We start from the raw sequence: 26763 nt of genomic DNA on the forward strand, positions 1-26763 counted from the left end.
TGATGGTGGAAGACAACAACTGAGGGTCTCGGCCGACGTTCCACAAGGATGGTTCACTAGTTACGTATTATTTGAGTACAGTATTTTCAAGTTTTAAAGTGACAGCACTACACATGGAGGTAAAAAATTTCCTGCACTGTCTTGAGAATGATAGATGGATGTTATAGTTATATCACATGCAGTAAAAATGACATTAGGTGGGGTTATTGGTGACTTTTACACTAATTACAATAACATCAGGTGAAGTTGAGCATTTCAATAAGAGGTTGGATTTCACCGAGAGGAAATAATGGAAATACAGTATGAAGAGATCAATATCATCCGTCACAATTTGAAGAGATCAATATCATCAGTCACAGTATGAAGAGATCAATATCAACACCTTGATATATGTGATATAAAGTAGATTGAGATGACATTCGAAAAAGAAGTCAAAACCATTACTATCTGTCTTAATTTGGGTTCATTTTGCTGATTTGTCCATTTGGGGCCACTTTTACACAGGAAGCTATTATGTGTGTGTGTGTGGATAGCCTTTTGTTACGCAAGGGTGTTAAATCACATGTTTGTTACCTCCGCCACCTAAGGTGAGCGGAGGTTATGTTTTCACCCCTGTCTGTCTGTCTGTCTCTCTGTCTGTCTGTCTGTGAACAAGATATCTCAAAAGGTTGTGGATGGATTAGGACGAAATTTGGCGGAGAGGTTGTGTGTGTGACAAGGACGACATGATTAGATTTTGGTGAAGATCTGAATATGGATTCAGCTGCAATAATTGTTTAATATTTAAATGATTCTTCACCATTGAGAGATCTGGCGAAAAGCGATATATAACATGGTATTTTAAAAAAGTTATGGACGAAATTATGACTAAACTAGGTGGACAAGTTGGTTAGGTGACAAGAACAACCCTATTAGATTTTGGTTCAGGTCCGAATCCATATCTGGCCTATAAGTGGGATATAAAACATAAACTATTCATCCTGGTAGAGGTATGCTCTCTACCGAGTGCCGTTCTAGTTCTATTTGTTACCCCACACACACGTACCACAATGTGGGGTTAAACAATTGGTTTACTCAGTCTGTCTGTTTCTATGATCGAGGAACTACTTGATTTCAATTCATTTTATATTTTGAACGCCGTAGAACACGAATCACGACATAAACCTGCAGGCAACAGTACTTTGGCTCTAAATTTGGCAAAATTGTGCGTGTTGTGGTCTGGAGCTGTCTGGCAGTCAAACACAATTGAAAATCATTCCAAACTACGAATTTAATGCTTTTAGGGACGTTATAGAGGACACGCATACCAGGTGCGATGAAATAATATAACGTTTTAAATCGGGTGGTGTAAGAGAGGGTGCATCAACGGTGGGAAACCTCCAAAGAAATGTTTTTTCTTTTTTCTTCAACCTTTATAACTTTTATTTTATTTTATTGAATTCTATACTTGAACACCGTAGAACACAAAATGGCCTCGTTTGTTCTTCCACAAACTTCCAGTTTAGCAGTACTTGGGCAAAATTTTACGCCATCAACCAATTAAACCAATTCAAATTGCCGCATGCTTTGGGGGTAGAGTTGGCAGAAGGTTCAGATCTACACTTCCATTTGACCCATCATCTTCGTTGGTTGCCACCGCACCGCATTCAATGTTCACAAACAAAGCTAAAATAAGAAAGATATGCAAAGCAAGAGTGGAAAACGCCTTTCCCATGTTGTTCTTCTCAAGGTGTTCCATGATCTCTTTTAAAATATTTTTTTTCTGATGAAGCAAAATGAATGTGACAAATGTAATGTAGATGTTAGTTATGATTCCTGAGGTTGCGTCAATGAAAGTGTCGCACCTTGATGAAGCTTTGACCTTTTCTGAATGCAGTTTGATTACTGTTCTCATTATGTTTCTATGATCGTGCTTTTGGCAGAGGTTCAAACCAGTGAACAATGACAATAGTCCGCTCTTCTCACCAAATCCTGCACCCAAGGCCAGGGTGAGTTGTTTTTAACTCAATTGGTCTATGTCCAGCTGAGTTTTTGTCGACACCCAGTGTCCGTCGTCCGTCTGCCATCTGTCTGTCTGTCTGTCTGTAAACAATTCGATGTCTACGCTCTAAAAGTCACAAATATTGAATAAATTTGATGAAACTTGTTATGCAGCATCTTTAAGACATAAACTAGTTTGGGATTGCATTTGGGCGTTGCACGCCCAAAAATGGGCGCGGCAGGTCGGGCAAATATTGAAAAATCAATTTTTGTCAATCTGGTACTTCCTAATGTAGCTAGAAGGCTGAAACTTGGTGTGTAGACAGTATGTAACAAACCTCAACACATATATTACGGGTTTTGACGATGTCGAAAAAATGACCGTCGTGACCTATGACATGACTTGACCCATAAACATCAGTTTGGACGACGTCCAAGCTCTAAAAGTCACAAATACTGATCAAATTTGATGAAACTTGTGCCTTTTGCCACTTAAAGATATTTGAAAACACACATATAAACGCACATATAAACATATAAATGCACATATAAACTATCTAGTTTGTGGTTCTATTATGCATATTCTAACCATATTGATATAGACCAGTTGAGTTCAGGTTCCTTGGAACCTCTAGTTTACATACAGGAAGCAACACTCGTGGAGGAGCAAAGCAACAGAGGGTAAAGGGTCAACATCCACAAAGTGGGATACAAGGGAAACAGGAGGATGAGCATGGGGGAAGCAGTTGGAGGTGAAATGGGGTTAGGGTCTCCGCGGGTATACTCGAGCTCGAGATTATAAATGGGAGAGGCCATGAGGCGGTGGTGAGCAGCACAATTGATGTCCTGGAGGGAAAACCATGAGACATCAAACTTGGGAAGACAATTCCACGTAAAAGAGAAGAGGGGACCTAATTGATGAAGGTGAGCGTTAAATTTGCAAGGTTAGGATTTCTGGAGGGCAAGGGGTTTGGCAGAGAACTCAGAGCGCAGGATGAGAAAGACCTGAAGGGAGATCGTAGGGGACTGCAAGGCCAGAAACCTCCCTTTTAAGCAAGAATCAGCCCTTGAGACTTGATCTCATGTTCGAGATAGATGAATTGGTTGTTGAGTGGCTCAGCATATCTCCACCTTGTAGAAGGGAAGCTCGCATGCTGCAAGGAATTTTCAGTCAGGAGGATGTATAGAGGAAGAGAGGAATTTGTGACCTTGTACTTTTCTGCAGAATAATCAACAAATGACGTGTGGGCATCTTTCTGCTCTGCTATTTATACCTCAACAGAAGTAACACTTGAGCATCTGCCATCGAGTAAATGCGGAATGGTTTCATGACAATGGCCAGAGATTGAGGAACTACCTGCTGTTAATCGTGCAGCTCTCCAGGTGCGGCTCAACAACCCGTCTTCTCCGGCTGCAATTTGTTGGCATGCCCAATCGAGGCAAACCTCCAACGGGAATTACGACACATGGAGGATGGCTGGTGGGCTGAAAAAGCTAATGAATTCAAGCTCTGATTGTGGTGACTCTCGGGGAGTCTTTTGGTTTGATGGGTGTGTATGGCCGACGCCAATTGATTATTTACCAGCCCTGTTCTCTCATCTGATGGCAATGTTCTACTGTCAGATAAGCCAGGTATTCGTGCACGCTGGACAGAACGCCATTCATTACTGCTCAATTTGACCAACTACAGTAGATGATGCTGTTCTTGAGTCAATCCCTGAAAGGCCGATCCACTGTGAGCTTACCACTCTGCTGACTATGAATGAGCTTAAACCCGCAGTAGCTAACATGACGGATAATAAGGCTTCTGGTCTTGATAGAATCCCTGCTGAAGTGCACAAATATGGTGGTGATATATTCCGCAGTGCACTGCTCGACATATTTTTATGTTTTTGAGAATGTGCGGAGCTTCCACAATACTTTACGGATGATTTCATCATTACCATTTATAAGAAAAAGGGTAATTGTCAGGACTGCAGCATCGATCTTGTATAAAAAAAATATATATATAAAAATTAAATAAATGAAGGACTCGCTCTATGCTGATGATATTGGCTTTGTTTGACATTCCATATGTGACCTGTAGAAGCCCCTTGACAAGTTTGCCGCTGCATCTGCAGCATTTGGACTCTGCAATGTCCGAAATACCAAGCTCCTTTACCAACCTGCCCCTGGAATGCTGTACATTGAGCTGACCCTTTTGCTGAATGGTGAAACGATGGAGATTGTTGACTGCTTTGTGTATCTCAGCAGCACTGTCTCCAATAACTGCAGCTTCTATAAGGAGCTGGCGACACAGATCTGTTCAGCCTGTTCTGCTTTTTGTCGATTGCATGACCCACTGTGGAGTAGACACAGTATTAAGCTCTCTACGAAGTGCAAGGTATACAGAGCTGTTGTTCCTCTCTGTCTGTTGTAAATCTCTGAGACATGTACCCTCTATAGAAGGTACACTCGCTATTTGTCGCAAGTCTATCTCCATCATCTACAGAATATCCTTAGGATTAAGTGGACTGATCATGTGACAAATGAAGTTCTGAAGCGGGCTGGTATGCCCAGCATTGAAATTATACTCCTGAAGGAGCAGATCACCTGGACTGGTCACGTGGTCGGAATGGGGGATTACCGGCTGACAAAAGCTGTGTTATTTAGTACGTTTTCCCAGGGCAACACGTTGGGCAACCACAGTTGCGTTATTTGGACTATAAAAAAACATCTCAGGGCCACAGGCATATACAGGCATAAATAAATGGGAAGAGAAGGCAAAGGACAGGCATGCATGGTGTGTGTCATTGTCGCGTGGATCCACTGCGGCAGAAGTCACCAGGGCGACGGAGGTACACGCTCAAAAGAAGCAGTCACCTGAAACGTGCTAGAGGAGTACCACAAGTATATCACTCACTGCCAGTTGTGGTGGTTTATATGCAGCCTGTGGCTGCTAGCCTGCCTCATTTCCTGGGGGCGCGGCTGTGCCGCTGAGGCAATGCCCCGTCACAAGTAAGCTGGCATTCATTTTTCTGACCTCGGAAGTTTGACAGGTTGAATCAACCCACCTGGTGTGAATTCACCGGCATGACAGGGGTTCGAACTCAGGACCCTAAGATCTCAAGCCAACCATCTTAATCATTAAGCCAACATCAGGCTTTCACCATCAGGATTTCTGTGCCATCACTGTGGAAGACCATGTGTGGAAGACAAGGTCTGTGCGTGCCATGGGGCGACCACTCGGGCTCAGTCGCCGGGCGGCCCCACCCCGCCCCGTTTATAAAAGAAAGTATATAAAAGGCACTATATAAGATACATGTTTCTATATCAAAATAGATTTGAAATTTAAATTAAATATGGACATCCTTGTTTTTTATGTTAAGCCTGGTGTTGGCTAAGTGGTTAGGGTGCCGGCTTGGGATCCTAGTATCCTGGGTTCTAAATCCCGGTCGATCGCTGAATTAACGCCAGGCGGGTTGACTCAGCTTATCATCCTTCCGAGGCCGGTAAATTAAGTACCAGTTCTCACTGGTAATTCCCTGTGTGTCACAAGAGGCGACCAACAGGGTTGGCGGCAGCAAGGGCACCCGGCCATAAAACATTGCTTCAAAAAGGGACCATGGTGTCCAAAAAAGGCCAATCCCTGCTCAGCGTGGAAAAATGGCCTCTAAAGGCGAGTCACTGTGGAAGAGTTGTGGCCTCACGCATTGGCTTAATTACCCCTGAGCAAGTTTGTGCCCGATGCTCCCTTCAGGCAAAATGAACTTTCCTTGCGATGAGTCATTCTCGAAAACGAGCTGACTGCTGATTATGATGACGTTTCCTCAGAGTTAAGCCACTCAGCCCAAGCATGACTAGTGTTCATCATTATCATATCCTTGAACTGAGTTGCATGTTCCAGAAAGAAACAACCTACTGCCACCAAGATCCATCCTACTGATTTTTATTAATGGTGAGAGGCCTGTGAGTCTGGACCATCAGGTGGGCATGAGGTTTATCTTTGGGTATGTCTAAAGACAGAGACACAGTAATTGGTGAGCATTATGGAGACTGTAGGTTCCCATTAGTAATGCTCTCAGAATAGGCAAGCTGGTTCATGGTAAATGCCTCATCAAGTGAATCATTGTAGCAAAAGACATGATGTTTGCTCGGGTAGCTGGAGGCATGAAGATATGGACGAAACTACCAAATTAGGCAAAATTAGCATCTCTTTACTACACGTATTCTATGCAGACTACTGTAGTTAGACCTGTAACCAACTATGGTATATGAGAGTCGGACTCTGATATACCATTAGTTCTACTACTCTGAGTTTAACTTATGTTTTTTGTTTTTACAGAGGAAGAGGAGACAGCCCACACAGGTTTTACCATCAGATCGTAAGGTTCCATACACTTCTGTGTGAGTAGCTTTACCTGTAATGTTTTTGAAATTAATGCGTTTTTGTCCAAGGCCCAATGATGGAAAAGAAACTCGAAGTTGGCAAGTTTTAAACTTTAATTTGATCAACATCGGGATGGTGCTACCTGAAAGTATGTGAAAACAGACATTTAGTACATTGTGTCATTGCTTTTTCATATGTAATCAAATGTATGTACTTCATGTAAGACGTAAAATGAACGGTTCAAAAGATAACTTGTGTACGAGAGAGTTGTGAATTATCGGGTTTCTGCTGATTTTATTTTTGTTCCAAAATCTGTTGCTATAATATGCACGGTGAATCAGAGTAATGTATACATACCTTGCCAATGCCATTCATGTATGCACGCCAATGGTGGACATTTTGAACATGTGACCTAACCTTTGCTGTGAATCACATTTCCACATATCCACGACTTGTTTATGTTCACGTTGATATTCACAACTTTGGGTTTATGTTCACTCAAAAAACTTTTGACTGCAAAACATATTCTGCTTCACCCTGTAGACTTTATGTGTGCTTCATTGGCTGTGTCAAAAGCATGGATGAGGATTACAGGAAAGGAAATGTGCTAAAAGAGCATGAGGGCAGTAAACAATGCTGCGTCACTCAAAACTATCCAATCAGGTATCAAAACTGTCCAATCAGGTATCAAAAACTACCCTATCAGGTATCAAAAACTATCCGATCGGGTATCAAAAACTATCCGAATCAGGTATCATAAAACTATCCGATCAGGTATCAAAAACTATCCAATTAAGTCTCAAAAACTATTCAATCAGGTATCAAAAACTATCCAATCAGGTATCAAAAACTATCCTTTCAGGAATCAAAAACTATCCGTCGGGTATCAAAAACTATCCGATCAGGTATCAAAAACTACCCTATCAGGTATCATAAACTATCCGATCAGGTATCAAAAACTATCCAATCAGGTATCATAAACTATCCGATCAGGTATCAAAAACTATCTGATCAGGTATCAAAAACGATCCAATTAGGTATCAAAAACTATCCAATCAGGTATCAAAAACTATCCGATCAGGTATCAAAAACTATCCGATCAGGTATCATGAACTATCCGATCAGGTATCGTAAACTATCCAATCAGGTATCAAAAACTATCCGATCAGGTATCAAAACTATCTGATCGGGTATCAAAACTATCCGATCAGGTATCAAAAACTATCCAATGAGGTATCAAAACTATCTGATCAGGTATCAAAAACTATCCAATTAGGTATCAAAAACTATCCAATCAGGTATCAAAACTATCCAATCAGGTATCAAAAACTATCCAATCAGGTATCAAAACTATCCGATCAGGTATCATAAACGATCCGATCAGGTATCGTAAACTATCTGATCAGGTATCGAAAACTATCCGATCAGGTATCAAAAACTATCTGATCGGGTTAGTTTTTGATACGTCATTGATATCAAAAATCAAAAACTATCCGATTTTTAATACCTGAATCGGGTATGAAAAACTATCCGATTGGGTATCATAAACTACCCGATCGGGTATCAAACCATCAAACAATATGCAATATGATACATAGTCACATGGAAGTACTGTATTAGGCTGAGAAGTTTAGGATGCTCTCATGAACAGGTACTTTTCCACTGGCCATGGTGTCAATGGCCCAACTCTGTTCTGGCATTGTTGATTCCACATCAAGATCCTCCATGATGGGATGATCACCATGCTCATTCAGTGCAATGTCAGCCATCTTTCTCATGGGGGTAGAGAGCACTCAACTCGACATTTAATTTGCTTACTCCGAATATATATACATGTTTTAATATGTAAGGTTAAAGCGCGGCGTTACGCGCGCTGCTTGTGAGCAAGGAGGAAGCGGACAAGCGGTAACATATAAACGTCTTTATTGTAAGACTGCACTGTAACACTGTACTGTTCCGGGCTGGGCGCCCGGTGTATATCATGAGGCCACGCCTACCCCTGGTGCGTGGCCACCGCCCACTTGGTGCGTGGAATGATGTCACCACGCCAGTGGGCTTTTGTGTCCGCCACACGCGCCCCCCCAGAATTCCCGCGCACCTGGAGGGCCAGTTTGCGGGGCAGACGAATGACCCGGCCGAAGCGCCCCCTGGCGATCGGCGGCGTCCGGGGTGCAGGGATACCAGGTGGGATGCCCCTGGCTGCCCCTGGGATGGGTGCAGGACCGGGGGGCGCCGTGGCGGCGCGGTGCCGGGGGTCCGCCCGCAGGAGGGCGGCCCCGACGTGGGGGTCGGGCCACTGGCGGTGGATGGTCCACATCGAGGTGGGCCGGCTTGAGGCGGTCTACCGAAACGCGGTCAGGAGTACCGCCGATGTCCAGGGTGAAGTGCTTCGCCCCGGTCTCCAGCACGCGGAAAGGCCCGTCGTACGGGGGCCGCAGTGGTGTCCGATGGGCATCGTGGCGGACGAAGACGTACTCCGCCGTGCGAAGCTCCGGGGCGACGTGCGTCGGTGGGTGCCCGTGGCATGCCGTTGGCACCGGGGCGAACCTTTGGGCGGTCTCTTGCAGAGCGGAGCGCTGCTGTGCCGCAGACCATGGTGCCGTGGAGTCGGGGAGGAACTCGCCCGGCACCCGCAGCGGTTGCCCGAAGACCAACTCCGCCGCGGATGCGCGCAGGTCCTCCTTGGGCGCCGTCCGGAGGCCCAGCAGGACCCAGGGGAGCCTGTCGACCCAGCCGCCGTCGCGGAGGGTGGCCCGGAGCGCGGCCTTCAATGAGCGGTGAAATCGCTCACACAGGCCGTTAGCCTGGGGGTGGTAGGCCGTGGTTCGGTGCAGCCGGACCCCGAGCCCCTGCGCAACCGCCCCCCAGAGCTCCGAGGTGAACTGGGGGCCGCGGTCGGATGAGATGTCTGAGGGGGCGCCGAACCGGGTGACCCAGGTGGCGATGAAAGCCTGCGCGACATCGGCCGCCGTTGTCGACGCCAAGGGCACGGCCTCCGGCCACCGGGTGGTGCGGTCCACCATGGTGAGGACGTAGGTGAAACCCCGCGAGGGGGGCAGAGGTCCCACCAGGTCCACGTGGACGTGGTCAAACCGGCGTTCCGGCACCGTGAACGGGGCCAACGGGGCCTGGGTGTGCCGGTGCACCTTGGCGCGCTGGCACGCGAGGCACGTCCTGGCCCAGCCGCGGACGGCCTTCCGGAGGCCATGCCAGACGAACTTGTCGGCGATCAGCCTTTGGGAGGCCCTCGCGCCCGGGTGGGACAGGCCGTGGATGGCGTCAAACACCTGGCGCTGCCAGCCCGCGGGCACAATGGGGCGAGGACGCCCGAGGGAGACGTCGCACAAGAGGGCCGCCCCCGCGCCGTCGAACGGCACCTCGGTGACGCGGAGGCCCGTGACGGCGGTCCGCAAGGCCTGGACGTCGGGGTCAGCGGCCTGGTCCGCTGCCATCCGGGCATAGTCGATGCCGAGGTGGACTGCGTGGGCGACGGCCCGGGAAAGGCAATCCGCCACCGGGTTGTCCTTCCCCGCGACGTGCTGGATGTCCGTCGTGTACTCGGACACGGCCGAGAGGTGACGCTGCTGCCGGGCCGACCACGGCTCGGTGACCTTGCCCATCGCGAAGATCAGCGGCTTGTGGTCGACGAAGGCAGTGAACGCCCGGCCCTCGAGCAGATGGCGGAAGTGCCTGACCGCCAAGTGAAGTCCGAGCAACTCGCGGTCGAAGGTACTGTAACGGCGTTCGGGCGGGCGAAGCTGCCGGCTAAAGAACGCCAGCGGTTGCCAAGCTCCACGCACCCATTGCTCGTGCACCGCGCCCACCGCGTAGTCCGAGGCATCGGTGGTGAGGGCGATCGGTGCATCGGGCGCCGGGTGCGCGAGCATGGTGGCGTTAGCCAAGGCGAGCTTCGCGCCCGTGAACGCCGTGTCCATCTGCTCGGTCCAGGTAACGTCGCCTTTGCCCGGCTTACCTCGGAGAGCTTCGTGCAGGGGGCGCAGGAGCTGGGCGATACGGGGCAGGAACCGATGGTAAAAGTTCACCATGCCCAGGAACTCCTGCAGCCCTCTGATCGTGCGGGGGCGCGGAAACCCCTTCACCGCCTCCACCTTGGCCGGCAGGGGGACGGCGCCGTGCCTGGTGACACGGTGCCCCAGAAAATCGATTGTGGCGGCGCCGAACCGGCACTTTGCGGGGTTCACAATCAGGCCATGCTGGCCCAGGCGTTCGAAGAGCCTGCGGAGGTGGCGTAGGTGCTCTTCGCGGGACGCGCTGGCGACGAGGATATCGTCCAGGTAGACGTAGACAAAATCCAAGTCGCGCAGGATGCTGTCCATCAGTCGCTGGAACGCCTGAGCCGCATTCTTCAGACCGAAGGGCATGCGCAGGAACTCGAAGAGTCCGAATGGCGTGATGACCGCCGTCTTCGGGACGTCCTCCGGCCTGACGGGGACCTGATGGTAGCCGCGTATGAGGTCCACCTTCGAGAAGAAGGACCTGCCCGCCAAACGGGCGGAAAAGTCCTGAATGTGGGGGACGGGGTAGCGGTCGGGAGTCGTGGCGTCATTGAGACGGCGATAGTCCCCGCACGGTCGCCATCCCCCGCCGGGCTTCGGCACGATGTGCAGCGGCGACGCCCAAGCGCTCTCTGAGCGCCGAACGATGCCGAGTCGCTCCAGGGTAGCGAATTCCGCTTTTGCCACCGCCAGCTTCGTCGGCTCGAGGCGGCGTGCCCGGGCGTAGACCGGTGGCCCGACGGTGGTGATGTGATGGGCCACCCCGTGCTTGACGGCCCCCGCCGAGAAGGTGGGCCGGGAAGCCGGCGAGGAGGCGGGTGAATGCGTCCGCTGCCGGAAGCGTACAGACCAACGTGGCCGGAACCGAATCGTTCGGCAAGCCGCTTGGCAAGCCGCTCGTTGAGCTGGGCAACGCACATGCGAGCGAGCTGAACGTCTCGGCCTGGACAAGCCGTCTGCGCTTGACGTCGACCAGGAGCCCATTAGCGCACAGGAAGTCCGCGCCAAGCAGTGCCATGGGCACGTCGGCGGTGACGAACGTCCATCGGAAAACCTGCCCTCCAAACCGCAGAGAGAGGCAGCGTTTTCCGTACGTACGGATGGGCGTCCCGTTCGCGGCAAGCAGCGCGGGGCCCCCACCCGCGGCGTGCTTGTCTGACGTGCCGGCGGGAATGACACTCACCTGTGCTCCCGTGTCGCACAGGTAACGGCACCCGGAGAAGGTGTCCGTTATGAACAGCAGGCTGCTCGAACGGCCGGCGCTCATCGCCACAATTGAGCGCCGGCCCGGGCGTTTCCCGACCCGTTGAAGGAGCACGGTGGATGACACCGCCGAGCTTCGTGGCCGAACTTGGCGTGGAACCGGCACCAGGTGGTGGAGCTGGAGGAGCGCGGCTGGCTCCGCCAGGCCGGTGGAGTCGACGGGTTTCCCCGCGGTGGCGGTTTTCGCCGCGGCGGTGGGCGGGGCGTGGCGGCGTTCACGAGGTGCGTATCAGCATGCTGCTGAACCACAGCGTGCTGTAGAAGATGATGCTGTGGAACATCAGCGTGCTGTAGAAGATGATGCTGTGGAACATCAGCGTGCTGTAGAAGATGATGCTGTGGAACATCAGCGTGCTGTAGAAGATGATGCTGTGGAACATAAGCGTCGAAGGCCGTGACGGCCACGCCAACGCTCGCCCGCGTGTCCGAAGCGGCGAAGTACTTGTCCGCCTCGGCCGCCAATGCTCGGGGTTCCGTTAGCCCGGTCCCGGCCAACGCGAGGCGAACCTGCGCTGGAAGTTGGCGACGGAAAAGCGCCCGGAATAGCGAACCGGGGGCCTCGTCGCCCAACAGGGACAGCATATGGTCCATTCGGACCGACGGGCGCGTCTCACCGAGCTCGGGGAGATCCAGGAGGCGGTCGGCACGTGCGTCGTCCGTGAGGCCGAACGTGGCTAGGAGTAGCCGCTTGAGTGTCTCGTACTTGTGGCCGTCCGGTGGGTGGCGAAGGACGGACACAACTCGAGCGGCCGTGCCGGGCCCGAGGGAGGCGACGACATGGCAGTAGCGCAGGTCGTCGTTGGTGAGGCGCCGAAGCTGAAACTGGGCTTCGGCTTGAACGAACCAGACCTCGGCCTGAGCCTCCCAAAATTCGGGAAGTTTAATCGCCATTGCCATGGCGTCGTGTTCGGAAGGATCGCTACGGCAGATGCAACGTCGAGGGTCGAGGGTCACCAGTAAAGCGCGGCGTTACGCGCGCTGCTTGTGAGCAAGGAGGAAGCGGACAAGCGGTAACATATAAACGTCTTTATTGTAAGACTGCACTGTAACACTGTACTGTTCCGGGCTGGGCGCCCGGTGTATATCATGAGGCCACGCCTACCCCTGGTGCGTGGCCACCGCCCACTTGGTGCGTGGAATGATGTCACCACGCCAGTGGGCTTTTGTGTCCGCCACAAGGTTACATATTTCAACGGTATTCTGTCCTGATGAGGGCAAATAAGCCCCAAGTCTGGATAGGTGGCTCCGGTTGATGTTTAACTAATGACGACCACAAAAAAAATCTCAAAGCTTTTGAGTGGCCGGGCTGAAGTTTCAGGTGAGGAAGCGACGCTATGATCTGCGCATGTGCAGGATTTTTTATCCATTGGAGATCGGATGGTAGTGTTCTTCATGTTCCACACGTTTTTGATTGAAATTCCCGATCACAATGCACATTCTGGTTTTCTTTGTTTTGCGTTGGCAGAAACATTTGTGTGTGTGGCAGACCCGCCTTTGTTTCTTGTGGAGTATGCGGTTTCGCCGAGTGAGACGTATCAGTGGTTGATGTTTACCTTTGTTGTCAGGAGGTACGATTCTTATACAGGGTGTTCCAAAAAGACCTTATATACTTAGTACCACAAATGATAGAAGGATACCCTTTGTTTTATATGATACAGAAACTCATAAAGTTTTCTTTATTTTCAGGTCTGGTGGTTTAATGTAAAATAAAATGGCGACTCCACAGGAGAAGGCTGAGTGCGTCAAATGGTTCATCGAGACGACGTCCGACACACAAGTTCAGGGTAATTTCCGTACAAGGTATGGAAGGAATCTGCCATCATGGACTAGTTTCAGAGAGTGGTACAAGCGGTTTAAGGAGACTGGAAGTTGTCACAAACAGAAAAGTACCGGTCGACCAATCACAAGTGCAGCAGATGTTTAACGAGTGCATCAATCATTTCAACAAAGTCTCAGAAAATCTATCCGACGTACATCCAGAGAACTGAGACCACCAACTACCACTGTACACAGGATTTTCATCCAGAGAACTGAGACCACCAACTACCACTGCACACAGGATTTGCATCCAGAGAACTGGGACCACCAACTACCACTGCACACAGGATTTTCATCCAGAGAACTGGGACCACCAACTACCACTGCACACAGGATTTGCATCCAGAGAACTGAGACCACCAACTACCACTGCACACAGGATTTTCATCCAGAGAACTGGGACCACCAACTACCACTGCACACAGGATTTGCATCCAGAGAGCTGGGACCACCAACTACCACTGCACACAGGATTTGCATCCAGAGAACTGAGACGCCAACTACCACTGCACACAGGATTTGCATCCAGATAACTGGGACCACCAACTACCACTGCACACAGGATTTGCATCCAGAGAACTGGGACCACCAACTACCACTGCACACAGGATTTGCATCCAGAGAACTGAGACGCCAACTACCACTGCACACAGGATTTGCATCCAGATAACTGGGACCACCAACTACCACTGCACACAGGATTTGCATCCAGAGAGCTGGGACCACCAACTACCACTGCACACAGGATTTGCATCCAGAGAACTGGGACCACCAACTACCACTGCACACAGGATTTGCATCCAGAGAACTGGGACCACCAACTACCACTGCACACAGGATTTGCATCCAGAGAGCTGGGACCACCAACTACCACTGCACACAGGATTTGCATCCAGAGAACTGGGACCACCAACTACCACTGCACACAGGATTTGCATCCAGAGAACTGGGACCACCAACTACCACTGCACACAGGATTTGCATCCAGAGAGCTGGGACCACCAACTACCACTGCACACAGGATTTGCATCCAGAGAACTGGGACCACCAACTACCACTGCACACAGGATTTGCATCCAGAGAGCTGGGACCACCAACTACCACTGCACACAGGATTTGCATCCAGAGAACTGGGACCACCAACTACCACTGCACACAGGATTTGCATCCAGAGAACTGGGACCACCAACTACCACTGCACACAGGATTTGCATCCAGAGAACTGGGACCACCAACTACCACTGCACACAGGATTTGCATCCAGAGAGCTGGGACCACCAACTACCACTGCACACAGGATTTGCATCCAGAGAACTGGGACCACCAACTACCACTGCACACAGGATTTGCATCCAGAGAGCTGGGACCACCAACTACCACTGCACACAGGATTTGCATCCAGAGAGCTGGGACCACCAACTACCACTGTACACAGGATTTGCATCCAGAGAACTGGGACCACCAACTACCACTGTACACAGGATTTGCATCCAGAGAACTGGGACCACCAACTACCACTGTATACAGGATTTGCATCCAGAGAACTGAGACCACCAACTACCACTGCACACAGGATTTGCATCCAGAGAACTGGGACCACCAACTACCACTGCACACAGGATTTGCATTCAGAGAACTGGGACCACCAACTACCACTGCACACAGGATTTGCATCCAGAGAACTGGGACCACCAACTACCACTGCACACAGGATTTGCATCCAGAGAACTGAGACCACCAACTACCACTGCACACAGGATTTGCATCCAGAGAACTGGGACCACCAACTACCACTGCACACAGGATTTGCATCCAGAGAACTGGGACCACCAACTACCACTGTATACAGGATTTGCATCCAGAGAACTGAGACCACCAACTACCACTGCACACAGGATTTGCATCCAGAGAACTGGGACCACCAACTACCACTGCACACAGGATTTGCATCCAGAGAACTGGGACCACCAACTACCACTGCACACAGGATTTGCATCCAGAGAACTGAGACCACCAACTACCACTGTATACAGGATTTGCATCCAGAGAACTGGGACCACCAACTACCACTGTACACAGGATTTGCATCCAGAGAACTGGGACCACCAACTACCACTGCACACAGGATTTGCATCCAGAGAACTGGGACCACCAACTACCACTGTACACAGGATTTGCATCCAGAGAACTGGGACCACCAACTACCACTGTACACAGGATTTGCATCCAGAGAACTGGCACTACCAACCACTACTGTACACATGATTTTGCATAAAAGGCTGAAGCTGTATGTATATAGGGTGCAGATTCTGCAGGGACTTAAAAAGCAAATGACAAACTCAAACACAAGGCGTTTGCCTTGGAAATGCTCAGTTGCATAGAGGATGACAAAGATTACCTGAAAAATGTCATGTTCGCAGACGAAGCCTGCTTTCAGGTGTCGGGGAAGGTCAACTGGCACAATGTGAGGATCTGGGGCTCTGAAAACCCCCACGTGGTCATTGAACACACATGTGGCAGTCCAAAGGTGAATGTGTGGTGTCGCCTTCTCCATGACTACTTGATGCGTCCGTTTTTCTTTGGGGAGGATCAAGTGACCTCACCAATTTACATGAACATGTTGGAAGGATTCGCTTTCCCACAGATTTAAGACCTGCACCCCGATATCATTTTTCAACAGGACGGCGCTCCCCATCATCGGGCCGTAGTTGTTCAAGCCGTTCTGAATGAAAAATTTCCAGGTCGCTGGATCGGTTGAGATGGACCAACCGCTTGGCCCACACAATCATCCGACATTACCCATTGATTTTTTTTCTGTAGGGTTTGTCAAAGATGGCTACAACACCAAGGTGGCAAACCTGCAGAATCTTCGTTCTCGGATCATAGCTGCATGCACAATGGTGGACGCAAACATGCTCAGCCGAACATAGCAATAACTTGTACACTGCCTTTATGTCCTGGAGTGTATTGATGGTGTGCACAAAACTTTGAATTTCTGTATCATATAAACCAAAGGGTATCATTGTATCATTTGTAGTTCTAAATATATTAACAACCAAAGTTGTCTGGGTCTTTTTGGATTTTTGAATCTTGTGGTGAGGCAGTTGCATTATGTAATTTATGTAATTTTTACGTAATTATGTAATTTTTGCATTATGTAATTATGCAATTTTTATGTAATTATGTAATTTTTGCATTATGTAATTATGTAATTTTCGAACGACCCCATATTGGGGTTAAACAATCCGTGACCGTGTGACAAATCAGCTTGTTCTGATATAACGGTGGGGAGGCTGACATACATGGATATGAGAGGTGTTGAGTTAATTTTTATAGCGCATTAAATGGTTTCCCAATAAAATGTGTTTCCCACTCGTGCTGTTCATCCTTTAAGAGTGCTTTAAAATGCGTGTTTCTCAATCGTCCCATTACCAGATTTTGTCGCAGGTTGTAACCACAGTGCGGTCATTCGTGTTATTATTCTATGACAGCAGGAACCCTTTAGAACAAAGTGATGTGATGACTCCACTCTCTGCCGCTCCATTCCTCTTCCCTCAGATCGGCAGTCTACAGCCTCCTCACTCTCTGAAGACTTGGGCAAAATCACAGACTGGTCAAACAAGTGGAACATGTCTTTCAATCCTGACAAATCTCACACTCTTACTATGTCTCTCCGAAAAGATCGACTGGACAACCCTCCCATCTACTTTCTCAACAATCCTCTCCAAGAAGTTCTGTCGCTCAAGCTTTTGGGTCTCACTATCTGCCATGATCTTTCTTGGGAAAACCACATTTCCAAGCTGGCCTCCTAAGCCAGTCGCCGACTGGGCATCCTCCGTCGTGCGAAGTCCTTTCTCGGCACACCTGAGCTCCTCACCACATACAAGGCTTTCATCCGCAGCTCAATGGAATACTGTTCTCCCCTATGGGCCGGTGCTCCTGCCTCACACCTAGCTCGGCTTCACGCTGTTGAAACCAAAGCTTTCAGAATTATTGGAATCTCCCGCGATGAAGCTATCTCTGAGGGCCTTTCACTCACTCACCGCAGGCAGGTAGGTGGTCTTTCTGTCTTCTACCGACTCCTCTCCGGCCTTGCACCCCCAGCTCTCTCTGTGCTCTGTCCCCCAAATATTCCTACAGGTCGCACAAGATCTGCCAGCAACCCTCTGATGGTTAAACTGCCGAAATCTCGGCTCTCTGCTCACCTTCACTCTTTCATTCCTCTTTTCTCCCGCCTCTGGAACAAACTCCCTCACTCCCTTCAATCCCACTCCTCCCTCCAGGTCTTTAAAACAGCTGTTCACCACCATCTCTTATCTTCCCCCATCCAAAACCTTGATCTTTTCTACCCCCGCTAATTCACCCCAGATCCACCTTGTTTGAAATTCCAACTTCTTTCCTGGAAGTCCTGGCAGTGTCCATATGTTTTATACCTCTCCCACCGCCCCCTTCCCACGCCCCCCCCCCCCCCCAAAGCCCTCGCCCTCTCTCAGATCTCTCGATGTCTCCATGTCTCTCGGTCCCTGCTCTCAAATGTTGTGTTTGTGTCGTTCCCCCTCTCTCCCCATCTTGTCTACCGCTCCCGATGTTATATGTTTTATGTGTCGGTTTGTCTTTTTGTGTGATTAATGTTCGCTCTTTCACGAGCCTCGATCTTGTATACAAAGAAAAAAAAAAAAAAAAAAAAAAAGCGTGGCGGACACGTCCGTACACACTGACAGACGCTTCTCCTTTTACTAATAGAAGATTCTGCTTTGTTTTAAAGCTTGATCAAGATGGAGTCATTTTGTAATTTTCAAGTTCAAATTTCATATGAAAATTTGAAAAGTGGTTCATAAAGATAACGTGAAATATTTATTAATCACAAAATTGTGGATCTCACACACTTTGATAAACACCTCACGTACACAGGTAACTAACTCTGGTACTCTGCCCAAAGGCAGATTCAGTGCTGCCAAAGCAGCCTCCCAGCAAGGATTGCACTAGGTGGTTTGCCTTTGCACATTGATGAGGGACGATGCACGAGGGACATTGATGAATCACCCTTCCTGTGAAATTCCGGGATGACACTTTATCGGGATTCAAATACAGGCTAGACGGCCTTAGAGGCAAGTGTGCATACACAAAGGCAGCATACCTCTAGTCTCGGCCATCCTGCCAACCTGAATAGATGTGCACATCGAGTTAAATACCACAGTTTGCAATATTCAGCAGACTTGTAACGAAGGATTCATCATTTAAGTGGTATTAAAAACCTGCATTTTTGTTTGAGTTTATTTTGCTTTCTTGGACAATAAGAAATTGTTTTAATCTTAAATCGTGTTTAATTAACGCATTTACTATATTGATGTTTTTATTCTAATTACAGATTGGTCTTGTGAAGTTGGTATGTAACTTTTTTGGCAAATTGTAGTTAAGTAAAGGTTACAAAGATGCAAACTGTGCTCCCAAGTCACGTCATGTCTTACTAAACGTCCTTGCGTTGTTTCTGGAGACCCATAACTTCATGACTAGCCATTGCTTTTAAAACTCTTTCGTTTCTGCATTTGTTTTGTGAACACAAGTTGAAGCTCATGGAAGAGCTTATAAACCTTCAAAGTTATATTGTTAGGAATATAATGTGGCTGCAATTTGCCATTTTAACAATTACTTTTTCCTTCTCCCTTTCTTTATTATAGATCCAAGCCCAAGTCTTCAGACCCAGTGAAGAGAGAAGGCCCCAAGGTAATTTGACTCGGACAAGTGTGGCGCATGGAGCCACAAGCTAGAGATGGGCTAAAGAAGTAGTAACGGTGTTGAATCTTTTTTAAATAAATGTGTCAAGGTTCTTGGAAGTGGAACGACAGGTAATAAAGGGTTAATAGACAGCAAAATGGGGAAAGTGGAAATGTGAAGAGAACAATGTATGGATGTGCCACAGCCTGAGGTGTGGAGTTGCATGTTAAAGGGCACACGGTCTCAGCAGGTGGAGTAAAACTCAGAAATAGAAACTTGAGAGACCATGGAGTTACGATGGACAGAAAACTAAGGCCCCATATTAAACTTGACTTTAAGGGACTACCAACCACCACTGTACACAGGATTTGTACACAGGAAAAGTAAGGAATGGAGAGTAACAAACCCAGAGGGAGGGGGCAGGGTGGGGGAAGATTTGGGAGGATTAGGAGGTAGGGTAATATAAGACAACACTGTAAGATATAAAGCCTAGGTCACACATAGGTGGATTTGTCGGCGACTACTGGCGACTGAAAAAATCGCCACCACCCGCCGACAATCGTAATGAAACCGTAATGGACGGTCGCCTGTAGTCGTGGTTATCCTCCCCAGGTCGGCTGCAGTCGGCAAGAGCCGCAAAGGGGCAAAATAATTTTTAAAATGTTTAAAAACGGCGCGCTCAGTCGCAATCGAAAAAAATCCGCCATGCTGTCGCGATGGAACCGCCATGCTGTCGTCGGTATCCGTAATAAGACCGTAAAGTGGCCGCAACCCAGTCGCTCATAGTCTTCCGCAATCGCCCCACCAGCTAGCACGGCAGAGATGCGAATGCCATACGGCCTTCCTGCGGCATCTTCCCGACTACGGGCCGACACTGTTGCGGCTGCGTATCGACTACAGAAGAACTGCCACGTCTCCCCTGCGGCTATGGGAGATTGACGACGACAGCAGTAGGACTAGTGGTGGCCGAGTTACGGCCATTGGCGACACAGATACGACTGCCTGGCGACTGCATTACGACATACCACGATTCCATGGCAAGACAGGATGGTGTGAGGGTCTCCGTGGAGTGAGGTCCTGTGGTGCCGACAAGGATATGGCTTTATTGTTTGGACTTGGGACTTTTGGGAACTTTATTTATGGGACTTGGGACCAGTGGAAATAATTTCTTGGACTTTATTTCCATTCTCTCTCCCTGCAGAAAAGTTTGATTATTACATTACAATGATACATCTTTATTAACTTTGTTATTGTACATCAAACATCTTTATGCTTCATGTCATACATCATTGAAATGAATAAAGTGAAATGTAAAATAGAGAAATAAAGATTAAAAAAGTTGTGTGAATCGTCTCCAATCGCCGGCGGTCTTATTGCAGTCTTGCGGACGTCGGAGTAAACCGCCACCCGGCCCCAATGCAGTCGCCGCGATCCGCCATCGGTCATAATATAGCTGCCAGACTGTCGCCACGCTGCCGCCGTGCATCCGCAATGCAGTCGTCGTCGATCTTCAACAGTCGCCATCCCACTCGGGGCGTCGTCGCAATGCAGTCGCAATGTGGCCGCCTGCAGTCGCCATACTGCTGCCTGACCATATTTGACCACCCGAAATCGCCAGTAGTCGCCGAAAAATCTTGATCGCCGGCAGTCGCCAGTAGTCGCCAAAATATCCGCCTATGTGTGACCTAGGCATAAAGCAACAAAATAATATGACAACAAATATAAAGTAAAAAAAAAAAAAAAACTAAAAGAGAAAAAAAAGAAAAGGAAAGAGCAGAAAAGAAAAAAGTCATGTAAGCCAACCAACTCGGGAAGGTGCTAAATAAGAGGTGGTGAGTGAATGGAGGTGATCTTAAAGCTTAGACTTTGGAAAGGTCGTGAGGTAGGTGTCTAGTAAAATGTGGGGTTGGGGCAGACTGATGAGAGGGCAGGAGGAGTTAAACCAGAATAGATTCAGGTAAAGACTTAACTACAGTGTGTGAGAACTAGACCATGCATTAGGTTTGGCCTGCTTTAGCGAGACACCAATGCTATGAAGAGCGCTGGACTCCACAGCTTCAAACTGGATAAGATTGCAGTCGCCGCACCAGTCCAGTGGCAAGACGTGTCGCATGATACTTCGGGTGAAGTCCTTGTAGATCGTTGTTAACTGAATGCAGCAGAGGAAGGGCCCTGTCGAGAATTCCAAAATTTGACATGGGTACTGAAATTATAATCATGAAAAGGAAAGGCCACTCAAGATTCCCTCAACTGAAACCAAAAAATGTGAATGCACCCAGTTCCTTTATAAGTCACATAATAGTTTAACAATATGACATGTTGATTGCCTATTCCCATTTATTTTTATATGTAGCTGGGTTTCTTCTTTCGAGGAGCGAGGCTCATGGAAGAGCTAACTGACCGTGGAACAAACACCGAAGGAATGGAGAAACAGGAAAGGAGGCAACACTGAAACTAGCAAGTAAAATGGTTGAGATCTGAAAGGTTAATGGGGGTAATAAAGATCATGCGTCAGAATTGGGGAAGACAAGACATGGCGGTGCACTGCTTGCTTGAAGTCCGCGAGGGAAGAGTGAGACAGAACAGCCTCTGGAAGGTGCTTCCATCGACTGGTGAAGCAATGAATAAAAAAGTTTAGGTGTGCAGTCAACCTGGATTTTCGAAGCTTAATTTGGAGAAAGTTACTGGAAGAACACGTGCATCCTGGAGTGGCTGGGGAGAGTCTGGGGACTGAGAGAGCAGAAGCAGCAATGTTGGACAATAGACGTTAGAAAACAGAGACCACTCACCTGCCTGTAACGTGAGAACAACAAACCTTGTGCTTTGGCCTCATCACAGGAAACGCCAATAATTTTGAGAGCTCTAGATTGCACATAAACCAGGAAAGACGGATGTGATGCTCAGGTGCCATTTCATTTCGGAGAGCAGTTCACCATTGAGCTATGAACAAATGCCTTGTAGTCTGTGATGAGCTCTGATTTCCGAAGGAAGACTTCCGTGCCCAGTCTGTGGCTGGTTCTGGAAGCCAGCCTTGCTATGTGGTCGGCTCAAGAAAGGTCATGTGTGATTTTGTTGCCTAGAAGTTCAAGTGTGAACAGTGTACAACCATGGAAATTGATAGGTGGGATAATTTGATGCTAATTCTGGAGGAATATGGTGAGTTTGGGATTTTCCACGATCCAAGGACATGTTCCATTTGTCAGACCAGAGTTTCCATTTCCAGAATCGTTTCCAGATCAGCAGAGAAAGACATAGATAGCTATCTTCTGCCTGGCAGAAGGATGGGGGTACTATATGATACAATGTGGAGTCGTCTGCAAAGGGGAAGAGAGGGTTTTCCAGAGCATTGGAGAGGTCATTGATATAGATGAGGAATAGGACTGGGCCCAAAACACTGCCTAGAGAATGCCAGACTCACTGGCAAAAGGGTGGAGAGGGTTTCATTGATGGCAACACGTTGACTGCGTGATTGGAGAAAGTCAGAAATCCAGGAATGAAGCTGGCCTTTTATGGCATAGGCAGAGAGCTTGGATAGCATAGCAGGATGCCAGGTTGTGTGAAATATCCATGCTATGTCTAGACAGTCCTGACCTCTTGTTTGACACTAAGTGCCTCCAACCATTCCTGAGAGAAGAGCAGAAGCATGTACGGAGTTGAGTGAGTGGGACGGAATCAAAACTGATGGTCAGAGATGAGGCTGTTGTAAAACAGGAAAGATTTGACATCGGTAGCAATGATGTTGCCATGACTTTGCTTGTAATTATTAGGGCCTATTTTTGCAACCTTGGTGTAGATGGGAGTGATGTTTGTTGATTTCCATGCAGAGGAAGACCGCCAAAAGAGAAGGATAGGCTGAGTCGGGCAGATAGAGGGGGAACATGAATGGCAGAGCAGGATTTGAGAACAAGGTCACTGATGCCACCTGGGCCCATCGCTGAAGCAGCGTCATTCATTGGAGACGACGTAGTGGTGGTGGTGGTGGTGGTGGTGGTGGTGGTCTTTAATGTAGACAAGTACACCCGCTGCTTACGGGAGCGGCAGGAAGGGTCATGGTGTTATCCACCTTGGGGTAGGGTTGTTAGGGTTGTGTGTGTTAGGGTTAGTAGGGGCGGGGTGGGGGGCGCGAGATAAGGATGTAATGCCTCAAGAACATCGCGTTTCCTCCCTTTCAGTTTCGTGTTAAACAGCATTAGCAACTGTTTAAGAAGGTAACCATACATGTTTGTGGGTTATAATATTTGTTACTTCCAGTAGGCTTGCCCCATGAAACGACACGATAAGCTATTTGTTCACGTTAACAACATTTGTCCAAGGAGGAAAAAAAACCCTCGCAGAGAGGGGATATTTGTATAAATATTGTTTTTTAATAACATCAATATTATGCTATTATCATTGGTGTTGTCGTTACCTTTGTTATTAGTAGTGGCCTTGTAAAAACGCCACGATAAGTTATCCATACACCTTAACACGGATTTTGCCCAAGATGGAAAACCCTCTTAGGGAGAGCGGGGGGAGTGGGGGGGTAAATGAAGTCCATTTTGTGACCTTTAGTCCTCCTGTCACGTTTGGTTGAGATTGGATAAATAACGACCGAATGTATCAGGGTTTCAGAAACCGATAGACAGACACCATATTTTATTTTAGTGTTTTTAGTATTTTAGTGTGATGATGCGTACACGGAGTGAGTGGATGGTTTTGTGTGTTGGTGCTTGCAGTGGGACCCGGTCCGGCTCGTTGAGAGCATCACATTTGTCCTGGGATCCCGAGCTAACAAGTAAGTCCAAGAATGACTTGTGGTCGTCCTTTTTATATTGAATGGAATTATTTTTTTAGCGGAACCTTTTTTTTTGTGTACAGAAATCTTGGCTCATGGAGGAGCTATACAGAAGGCAGCAGGTTCACAGACAGTGTCAAAGGGGAACTAGGAGCGATGGACATTCACATAAATGGATTAGTGACAGAAAGGAGAGAAGTGTGGGGGGGGGGGGGGGGGGTTGCGTCAATAAGAGTAAAACAAAGCAGGGGTCTGTATGAAAAAGCATGAGATAACGATCATGATATAATAATAATAATAATAATCATCATCATCATTTGTCTCTTTACCGTCTGCTGCGGCACAAAGACCTCCCTCAATTCAGGTTGCGAGCATTGGCATACTTACAGCGGTTCACTTCTTTGGTCAACCTTTAGTTAATAAACCTGTCGTTCCAACTGTCTGCCGACAGAGGCCGACGTCAGCCTCGGCAAAATCTAATAACACTCGCATCCAAGATTACTGATTGAGATTACTGGAGAATGACGCATCTCTTTAGGTTTTCAAAGTCACAGGCCAACAAGAATTCGTGTCACTTCCTGTTTTTGACATATTTTCATGGCTACGAGATAATCCGTTTTTAGACTCATCTCATTATCATCCTGCTGTCGTCTTTCACATGGCAAATGCAAAAATATCGGCAGTGGGGTTCAAAGGCCTTCCTTTTCCTCCATTCATAGTGCATTGGCCTCCTTTGACTACTTCTTGTCTCCATAACTGAAGGCATTTGTTGACTTGTCTTTTGAGAGTGATGACAAAAGTCATGAATGCTGTGGAAGAGGATTTTGAGGATTGGGGGAAAGGTTCTAATACGAGGGTTTCAAATATCAGAGGAAAAGACATGTGACAAATCATGTGTACATCATGTGCTCGGTAAACATCGTGTGTTCGGTAAACAATGTGTACATCATGTGTTCGGTAAACAATGTGTACATCATGTGATCGGTAAACAATGTGTACATCATGTGATCGGTAAACAATGCATACATCGTGTGTTCGGTAAACAATGTGTACATCATGTGTTCGGTAAACAATGTGTACATCATGTGATCGGTAAACAATATGTACATCATGTGATCGGTAAACAATGTCTACATCATGTGATTGGTAAACAATGTGTACATCATGTGATTGGTAAACAATGTGTACATCATGTGATTGGTAAACAATGTGTACATCATGTGATCGGTAAACAATGTGTACATCATGTGTTTGGTAAACAATGTGTACATCATGTTTTCGGTAAACAATGTGTACATCATGTGTTCGGTAAACAATGTGCACATCATGTGATCGGTAAACAATGTGTACATCATGTGTTCGGTAAACAATGTGTACATCATGTGATCGGTAAACAATGTGTGCATCATGTTTTCGGTAAACAATGTGTACATCATGTGTTTGGTAAACAATGAGTACATCATGTGATCGGTAAACAATGTGTACATCATGTGTTCGGTAAACAATGTCTACATCATGTGTTCGGTAAACAATGTGTGCATCGTGTGTTCGGTAAACAATGTGTACATCATGTGTTCGGTAAACAATGTGTACATCATGTGTTCGGTAAACAATGTGTGCATCATGTTTTCGGTAAACAATGTGTACATCATGTGTTTGGTAAACAATGTGTACATCATGTGTTCGGTAAACAATGTGTACATCATGTGTTCGGTAAACAATGCGTACATCGTGTGTTCGGTAAACAATGTGTACATCATGTGTTCGGTAAACAATGCGTACATCGTGTGTTCGGTAAACAATGTGTACATCATGTGTTCGGTAAACAATGTGTACATCATGTGTTCGGTAAAGCTTTGACATTTGGCTCCCTCGATGTTTATTTTCCTCTAAGCTCTCTCTCTTGATATACTCTATTCAGAAAAGAGGACACACCGGTTTTACCACTCAATGGCCGAAGGCTCTCCATGGCGTGTCTTGTTTTGCTGTGGAGTTTCCCACTGTTTTCCACTTTCATACGATGAATAGAGTTTGTTGTTTTCCTGTGGCCGCCTATTCTTTGCTTGTCGTTTGGTTGTTTTTATTTTTTATTTTCCCCACAATGTCGGCCCTTCCTCCCCTTCCCCCTCCCCCTCCCCCTCCCCAGTAGGCTACACAGTGGTTATATGTACAAGAAATGATATGATATGTTTAATTGTTTATATACACTGAGTAGTGACTTTATGTGACGATATCTTTCAGAGCACTCGGCATGGGGGGAACACGTGGCAGGCTCTACGTGAAACACCCAAACATCTTCAAGGTGGGGAACTGTGCTTGATTTGAAAGGCTGATATGGTTTGAGAAATATGAAATCGATTTCTTGCACAAGGTCTTTACAAGTGTGCACTGAGTCACCTGTAATGTTTATCAAAGAACAAACAGGAAGTCATGAAATTGCATCACACTTTGGACAGTATTGATGTGAAGTGGTCTCGTCACCCTGGCCTTGCCAACAGCGAGCCGGCACCACCCGTTGCTCTTGAACCAGTCACACCAATTGTAATTCTAAACTATAATATATATTTATCCATTTCTACTAAAATCTAATGAAATACCAAAGATTTACTCTTGTTTTTGAGGGTTTCCCTTGATTTCCTTTGATTTCAACAAGAAACAGATTGTGGTGACGAGTTGTGTTTTTTTATTACATACTAGCCCCAAAGAAGGGGGTACCCGGCGTTGCCGGGGGGAGGTGAGGGAAGGGGAGGGGAAAGATATTCTACATATACATCTTTTGGGGGGGGGGGGGAGGGGGGGAGTGGCTTTGACAGGCCACCCCATTTTGG

The 26763-nt window shown here is 47.7% G+C and overlaps 1 protein-coding gene across 1 annotated transcript in view; it reads left to right on the forward strand.

Annotated features, from left to right (window-relative positions):
* The window catches only part of DNTTIP1 (deoxynucleotidyltransferase terminal interacting protein 1), an 84464-nt gene that overhangs the window by 37139 nt on the left and 20562 nt on the right, over positions 1–26763 (forward strand). The window contains exons 7-11 of the mRNA XM_068123928.2: positions 1923–1988; positions 6305–6366; positions 19125–19170; positions 23877–23935; positions 26177–26237. Coding sequence (XP_067980029.1) covers positions 1923–1988; positions 6305–6366; positions 19125–19170; positions 23877–23935; positions 26177–26237 — 294 coding nt within the window. The remainder of the gene's footprint in view (positions 1–1922; positions 1989–6304; positions 6367–19124; positions 19171–23876; positions 23936–26176; positions 26238–26763) is intronic.

This window comes from Myxine glutinosa, chromosome 8, assembly GCF_964187855.1.
Source record: "Myxine glutinosa chromosome 8, kmMyxGlut1.1, whole genome shotgun sequence".
NCBI lineage: Eukaryota > Metazoa > Chordata > Myxini > Myxiniformes > Myxinidae > Myxine > Myxine glutinosa.